The sequence below is a fragment of the Pyrus communis genome, chromosome 2 (genome assembly GCF_041283825.1).
Source record: "Pyrus communis isolate YQ-2024b chromosome 2, ASM4128382v1, whole genome shotgun sequence".
Lineage (NCBI taxonomy): Eukaryota > Viridiplantae > Streptophyta > Magnoliopsida > Rosales > Rosaceae > Pyrus > Pyrus communis.
Window position 1 is genome coordinate 8,257,768 of NC_142566.1, and position 8,158 is coordinate 8,265,925.

General features: G+C 34.4%; 1 protein-coding gene across 1 annotated transcript; it reads left to right on the forward strand.

Moving 5' to 3' along the window:
• Positions 1-2,811: 2,811 nt before the first annotated feature.
• LOC148698498 (autophagy-related protein 3-like) lies at positions 2,812-8,158 on the forward strand. Its single transcript, XM_088683816.1, has 10 exons — positions 2,812-3,183; positions 3,478-3,548; positions 4,035-4,151; positions 4,229-4,389; positions 4,516-4,589; positions 4,856-4,907; positions 6,180-6,245; positions 6,778-6,905; positions 7,419-7,528; positions 7,910-8,158. Exons 1-9 carry the CDS (start codon positions 3,023-3,025, stop codon positions 7,513-7,515), a joined length of 927 nt encoding a protein of 308 aa, XP_088539942.1. The 5' UTR covers positions 2,812-3,022; the 3' UTR covers positions 7,516-7,528; positions 7,910-8,158.

The following is an 8,158-nucleotide window of genomic DNA, read 5'->3' on the forward strand; positions in this document are numbered from 1 at the left end:
GTTTAAGACACATTACATTTAAATCTGACGGTGCAAACGTTTATTCATACAATAAAACCCGTAAAACTCACAGTTAATATGTTTGTCTTTATCCATGTCTTCTTTCTCTTCATATTAATTCTATTTGTTTCTGCTTAGATAATTTTGTGTATTGCCTATCCCAAATATTTAGCCTATGTATGTGAATTTCATTCAACTCATGTGAAAAACATAAAATAAAATGTTCATGAAGTGGCAAGTGGGCCTTTACCACAGTGGTGGAAAAGAGTAAAGCTCTTGCATGATGGTTTGTGTTCGAATTTCATCGGTGGTTAATCTAACAAAATCTTGTTTAATTTAAATAGGAAAAAAAAAAAAAAAGGTTAATGAAGTGCTATTCTCCATTGATTCCCAAATGTTTTTTTTTTTATTCATATTCTATTCTAATGTGCATCTTCTGGAAAAAATTGATCAAAAGAAAAAATAATTTATATTGAATTCTGTTTTTCTTGATCAGTTGCATATGCACTGTTTATTGAGTTTTAATGAATTTTCCTTCATTCTTTGTATTTAAAATGGTGAATGACAACCACACGCCAGTTGCCAAACGCACAAAAAATAAAACAAATAAGATATAAAAGGGGACCCAAAATCAAAAGTAAAGAGTACTTAATACCAAACTAAAATTTTGGTTTTAACATAAATAAAATATATTTAGTAATCACTTAAGAAGGTCTCTTGCTTGCGTGAGAGTGCCTGATTACATTTTAGTTGATCCTTTGGCAATGAGCAATAGGTTTTGGTGCAGAACCAATAAGTCTCCACTTGTACTTTATTTGCGATTCAAGAGAAGAATCTAATCTCTCTTTTTCGAGTCTCTCGATTTTAATTACAGTTAAGTTTTTGCCTAAATAGCGTCCGTGATTTTTGCATCTCGCATGCACGTGAGCGTGTGCGGAGAGGCTAGTTTTAATTAAATTTAGGATATAATATATAAATAAGTGTATTAATACTTAATAAAAATACATAATTGTATGTGCAAACATAAATTACAAAATAAGATAACATATAAACACTGTAAAGTACTAAAATATACTGAAAACATGGAGAACTAACATATGATGAGTATCCATTTAAATATCCAACAAGTCACTTACAATTTATTAACAACATAAAATATAAAATAAAAATTATCAATTTTTTCTCTAAGTGAGAGTGGCAACACTAAACCATTTTCTTAAATAAAACAAAAAAGTCAAAAACCACCTAGCCTGCCTAGACTGATCTAGCTCCTAGCACACTTATATCCACCTAGACAGGCTACGTAAGGCATGGCTAGTCGTGGTGCCCTTTATGATTTTTAAACGCCTAGGAATTAATCACGATAGTGGCCAGCTGCATAGTGCCTAGAGCAAAGCCTTTTAGAAAACTGATTGCAAGTTGTCAATTGTCCTGGTAGTTAGGGTATCCCTCTTTAACTCATCCCTAGTACAAAACTAGGGGTGTATTTAATGGGAATTTTTAGCGATTTCAATTCTTTTCACAAATTCAGGGATATTCAATCAGGATTAGTGATTCTTTGAAGGTGTAGGTGCATTCAATCAAGATTTTTAACATAAAAAAAAAAAAAAAGAAGAAGAAAATTATAACATTATAGGTGTATCCAATTAGAAATTGATTTTAAAGGATTTTAAAAAGTTTGAAGAATTTGAAGAATTCGAAGAAATTTGAGAAATTTCGTAGTGTATTTTATGCATTCTCAAATCTCATCTCTTTCCATGAGAATTTGAGGGTATTCACTCAAAATTTTAGATATAATTTCTAAAAATCAATTAAACTCCTCCAAAATCTTGAATTTATAAATCCATTAAAATCTTTCAAAAGTCCAATTGAATACAACCCTTAAGCTTGTACTACCAAAAAAAATAAAAAAAAATAAAAAAATAAAAAGTTCTCATCACAAGGGAGAGTAGCATAAAACGTTGAATCTGTGGTTGCCTTACTCTATTCGCTTATGCACTTGAGATACATTTCAAAGGGCATGTTAGAAACTGTCAAAATGGCAAGACAAAAGATCATATTTATGTTACTCATGCGTTGCTTTAAACATAGTACATGTAACCTATATCTCGTCTATATAAGACATTTGTAAATCAAGTAAATATAGGCGAGGGTTTGGTGGGTTAAAATCTCTCGTCTCTTACATCACTTGCTTTGGAAATTCCCTCCATGGCAAGAGATTAGTAGCTTAGTTAGTTAGGAATAGGCTTAACTTTATTTTGATCTCACTTTACTTTTTGTAACTTAAAAGTCACAATTTTATTCTCTGAAACTCAAAATTCGTCATTCTACTTTGACTTATGGATTCTCGCTCCTCCTTGCAACTTATAGGTCCCCTCCTGAAACATATATGAGACCCAACACAGAATAAGACTATGCCATATATGCAATAAATTTGATTATAAATCTTTGTTATGCGTTAACATGTAACAATAAAAAAATATTAAGTTTAAAAGAAATTGTAGAGATGAAAAAATAAAAAAGAAATTGATTAGCCTGCCGCACTCAAATTAAATTTACATAAGAAGTTAACAAATATAAGGTAATGTAGATCGAATTTTGAGTTTTATATAAACGACTTTCAAGTTTCGGAGAGCAAAATGAGATCAAAATCGAGTTCCAAAAGTAAAGTGGAGCGAATTTTAAGTTTCAAACAATAAAATGATGACTTTTGAGTTATAACAAAGTCAAATTAGCGTATATATCAACAATCGTTTATATAAAAAATAAAATTAGAAAAATATAAATAGAAGAAATCCCTTCCATTCTATTATATACGGTGTCGTAAATACTTCCCACCCACGAATAGACGGCACAACCACGCACGCTTTCTCCTTCTTCTCCCCCAATACTCTCCCTCTCCCTTTCCCTCTGTTGCGGGACGCCGAACGTCGAACGCCGAACGCTGAAGCTTGAGCAAAGCAGCGAGTTCGATTATTTTCCAAGGGAAAAAAGAGAAAAAGAAAGTAAGAAGGGGCCGGAGATGGTTCTGTCACAGAAGCTGCACGAGGCGTTCAAAGGAACGGTGGAGAAAATCACAGGTCACCGCACGGTCTCCGCCTTCAAAGAAAAAGGCGTTCTCAGCGTCTCCGAGTTCGTCACAGCTGGCGATAACCTCGTCTCGAAGTGCCCCACCTGGTCCTGGTATCCAAATTCCCTTCTTTTTCTCTCAATTTTTTTTTTTAATTTTATTTTCAATTTCCAATTTATTTATTTCTTATTTCTCTCAAATTCTCTGAAATTCGAGGTTTGATTCATTGTTTAATCAGATGAAGTTACAGAAAGATGATAAATTCTGACTATAATTCTTGTTAATTTCGTTCGATTTTTTTTGTTGGTTTTTTTTTCTTCGCATTTTGTTCTCGTTTCGAAAACAAGGTTTGAAGTTGTTATCTTACTTTCCGGTTTGGATTTTCTGTTCGATTCGTGTTGTGTTAGGGAATCTGGTGAGCCGAGCAAGAGGAAGCCGTACCTACCATCGGAGAAACAGTATTTGATTACTAGAAATGGTACAGTGACATCAAATTGCGCTATATATTTACAATCCTTTTCTTGCATTGACTATAATGTTCAAACATAAGAGGTAATGATAGTGTGCTTTTTCCTCCTTTTCCTTTTCGTTTTAATCATTGATCATAATGGACCATTAACAGTCACCTATATAGCATTGATCGTAGTTGACCATTAACAGTCACCTATCTAGCGGTCCTCTACACGGTTTTTGTAAATGAAACAAAACCAAAGAAAGGAAATTTTTGTCTTCCAAAAAGTTAAAAACTTAGCTCAAGCAAGCCAATTAGTCTTCATAATCTTCACTGAGTTAAGAATCATATGGCCTATCTGCCCATTATTGTGTGTCCGCTCGTGTGCTGCTCTCAATTTGTGCATGTGTGAAGACACTTGCCTCTTTTTGTGCTTCACATCTAAGCTCTATGAAACTGCTGCTATTACGTGTTCCCCGTACCTTTATGGCTAATTTGTTTATTTTTATTCAGTGCCGTGCTTACGAAGGGCTGCATATTTGGAAGAGGAGTATGAAGCTGCTGGTATGGAAATTCTTCTTGATAATGAAGATAATGATGGCTGGTTGGCAACCCACGGGAAGCCAAAGGGTAGGTTACTTCCGTTAAAAGTGAACATCAATAATTTCACAGAACCGTTTACTCAGACTGTTTCTTGTCTTTTTAAGATACAAGTGGTGAGGTGGAAAACTTACCCTCCATTGAAAGTTTAGAAATCAGCAAGAATAGGGATGTGAAATCAGTCCCCTCGCATGCTGGAGTGGAAGATGAAGATGATATTCCTGACATGGCTGACTTTGAAGAAGCGGACAACATTGAGATTGATCCGGTAAGTGTTTAGTTGGCGTGAAAAGATAGTTCTTATCTCTTTAAACCCTCATTGCTATGATGCGTATAGACCACGAAAATGATGCTCCATTGATTTAGTATATCATGTATGGTGGTTATATCGCAGGGAACATATCTTATTGCTCATGAACCTGACGATGACAATATTTTACGAACCCGAACATATGATGTCAGCATCACGTAAGATTGTTGTTCTCTTTAACTTTTTACCAGGCCCAACATTTTCCTCATTTTAAACTTAGTAGCATATTTTTGACAAAATAAAAACTTAGTAGCATATTTCTTTTTGGAGAAACAGTTATTTTTCATTTCAAATTCTTTGATAATGAAGTATGGCTTTCAGGATAGTTAAATTATAAGGCAATTTAAGATCACTTAAGTTTGTTGGTCTGTGTAGTTTATTTAAAGTTAGCATCAATGACTTTATTTATGTTGCTCACTTACAGATATGATAAATATTACCAGACTCCTCGAGTGTGGCTTACTGGGTATGATGAGGTTAGTTTCAGTAGCTAGCAATTTTTTTTTTTTTTTGAATGGTTCTATGATTGTCAAGAATTTATGTCATTTGGTATTCAACTTGAGGCAATTAAAGTTTTGCATGTTCAGAATGTTCTCCATACCAATTTATCAAGCTGGAGCCTGAATTTTGAGCTTATGAAAATAAGTGAATAAGAAGGACTTCTGAAAGAGGTCGAAATTACAATAGGGGTGAATAAGCTATCACCAACTATACAAAAATTGTTGGCATCCAACTAACATTAAGGGACAACTAAAGGAGAACAATCATCTCAAGAAACAGCAGTCACCCAATTCACAAGAAACAAAAACGTTTAATTTCAGATGGTGGTTCCTAGCTTGACTTATAGAGCCAAACACATACTCCAATGTAGTAAACACAGAGCGCTGTTTTCTATGATCGTGTGCCTGAATTTTTGTTTTGTTTGAGAAAGAGACTATTATTGAAAATGACAATAAAACAACAAAGAGAAACAAATGGTCAAGAAGACCACTGGGCAATTAAGAAAAAGAACAGTGGTAGATATTGCAAATAGTGCGGATATAGCAAATGTAGTTGTTGGAGACCACGTTGTTCCAGAAGAGAGACTAAATTGCTAACTAAATGAGCTGATAGCCTAGCTGGAGTGTCCCTAAACCAACATCATGCTTGAGTAGTAAAGGATGCATAAAAGCTAGTTAGGCCCATATTAACTTTATTGGCTCACTTTGGTTTGTATTCACCTTTTTGCATGCTCACACTATAAGGGATATATTGCTTTTAAATGTGGATAAATAATATATACATGTTTTGCAAGAAACTCATTCCTCTCCTTGTTTTCTATGGCTCTTGGTGATCAATAGGGTTAGGCTTGGTATCTATTTTAGCACAGTTGGGATTTAAATAATTAAAGAAGATCCAGTTCATCCTAAGAAGATAACGATAAGAAGTAAATAATGAATGTTAAAAAAGTTCCAGTGGCTTGTTTCTGTTCTAGCTGTGTTGAGGTAACTGATTCTGTATGTTTCCCCAATACTGGGCATACCTTCACCTTGGGATCTGGCTTATTGCTTGTTAAAATGAACGAATTTTTTTTTTTTTTTTAATATTTTATTTTATTTTATTTTTATTTTTATGGTTACAGGTTTTTAAGACTTAGTTCATTTTATATTTGTGTGGGAATCTCAATTTGTCTGGTTGTTTGTTCTCTGAAATTTAATTTTCATTGATATAGACTTGTAGGACTGATTACTCCTTTGTAATGTTCTTAGTCAAGGATGCTTTTACAAGCAGAGCTCGTACTTGAGGATGTCAGTCAAGATCATGCACGCAAAACTGTGAGTTGATGCCTAGGAATCAGATTATTTCTTGCTTGTAGAATTGGAATCTGTCTTCCATGGATTCAAAATTATTTGTTCATGGATATACAGTTATACCTATACATACAATTCAAAGGGTGGAGAGGGGGTGGAGTATATTTCATGGTTCTTTGTCGTCTCTACTTGACTCTATTTTGATTGTCATTAATGTGAAACCGTGCCTTGAAGAGGCCACATCAAGAGGGGGTGGTACCTCACATCCCAAGCCACAATGTTTGTTGATTATGCTCGTAAAGCCATGATTTATTGAAGTTACATTTTTGAGGCTATGAATTTGTTATTTAATCCTCAACTTCCCTAGGTAGTCCATTCGAACTCCGGAAAGTGATGAAGACTTCATCCAGATTGTTGTGTTTTTCTTTCTTGTTTTAGTTTTTATTTCTTGTACTTCTTTCAAGGCAGAGAAGTTTTCTATGTGTAAATTGTAATTGTGAGAAGAAAAGGAAATACTTCAGATGATTGTGTTTGACGGTTGATTATTTGGACACAGGTAACTATTGAGGATCATCCCCACTTGTCTGGAAAGCATGCATCTGTACATCCATGCCGACATGGGGCTGTGATGAAAAAAATTATTGATGTGCTAATGTCACGTGGAGTGGAACCAGAAGTTGATAAGTAATTTTCTCTCTTGCCTCACCCATTTTGTATGCATTTATACACTCTTAGGCTAGTTGTTTATCATATGATGATTTTATTTAATTAGGTTATCACCCAGTGGCTAAATTGAGCTTGTTGGATAGTTGCAATTTTAATTCCCAATAAAAATGTCTTATAGTCGTGCATCATCAATCTTGGAGTTTACCTCCATGTTATGTGAATATGTCAATGAACGCATGTGTTCACTAGAGCGTGTTTTGAGCCATTTGCAAACGTTGCTTTTATTGATGCTGGGATGTGGCTTATCAATTGATGATGTAATAATCTAAATTATCAATTTTTTGAGACATTAATTGATGGAGGAATCTTTTTCTCTATTATAAGTTTCCTTACATGTTCCAGTAGGGATATTCCCACCTGTTAGTTGTCAGATACGCATCGTACAGTAATGCTTATGCCATGTTTTACTAGACCAGTACCTTGAATAGGTAATGGACAACATTCTTATGATTGTAAATTTCTGTGTTGTAGGTACCTATTCTTATTCTTGAAATTTGTTGCCTCTGTAATTCCAACTATTGAATATGATTATACGATGGACTTTGATCTCGGCAGCTCCAGCAGTTAGCAACTTTGCAGAGGTAAATCTAGACTAGTAAAAGGATTTTATTGTTCTCCAGTACAAGTGAAGTAATGCTGGGATTGTTCAAACTGTTCTCCACTAAACTGTGTAGCAGTCGACGACTTATTATATTAGCACTCTATAAAAACATATTTTTGCCAGTCGGGTTTTAAAAGTTCATTGATAAGTCTGTTCCGCTAGCTGTTTCAAGTTGCTCATGGAAATGTACCATCCAAAGGAAAACACTTTGTGTGGCGTCGTCAATGTTAGTATATGATGCTTTAAAAGACTGATCTAGAGATGCTGGACGGCTGGTTGGTTATGAACTGGATTTTTTGCGGGATTTCCACCTGCAGTATGTTATTTATAAACGTACTGAATCTAATTTTTGGAATTTCAGGGGATCGTATATGCACTCGGTCATTTTCATAGATTGGAGTTGGAAGCTAAGATGCTACCATTTAGGCTACTACTGTATTGTACGTATCCTCAAACAATCTGCTACGATCGCATTACGTTTGACTGCTTGTACAGATGGCTAAATTGTTTATGTGAAATTCTCTTAGTTGTTTGTTGATACGTGTTGCACTGCATAATTTGCCGTCTATTGCACAAAAACAGTATATAATATCCGACTTTTCTAATTTTA

Excerpts from the sequence above, each read along its gene's own strand:
- LOC148698498 (XM_088683816.1), top strand. The coding sequence starts at position 3,023 with ATGGTTCTGTCACAGAAGCTGCACGAGGCGTTCAAAGGAACGGTGGAG. Across the intron at positions 4,908-6,179 it reads GGCTTACTGGGTATGATGAG|TCAAGGATGCTTTTACAAGC; the intron begins GTTAGTTTCAGT and ends TAATGTTCTTAG. Across the intron at positions 6,246-6,777 it reads AAGATCATGCACGCAAAACT|GTAACTATTGAGGATCATCC; the intron begins GTGAGTTGATGC and ends ATTTGGACACAG.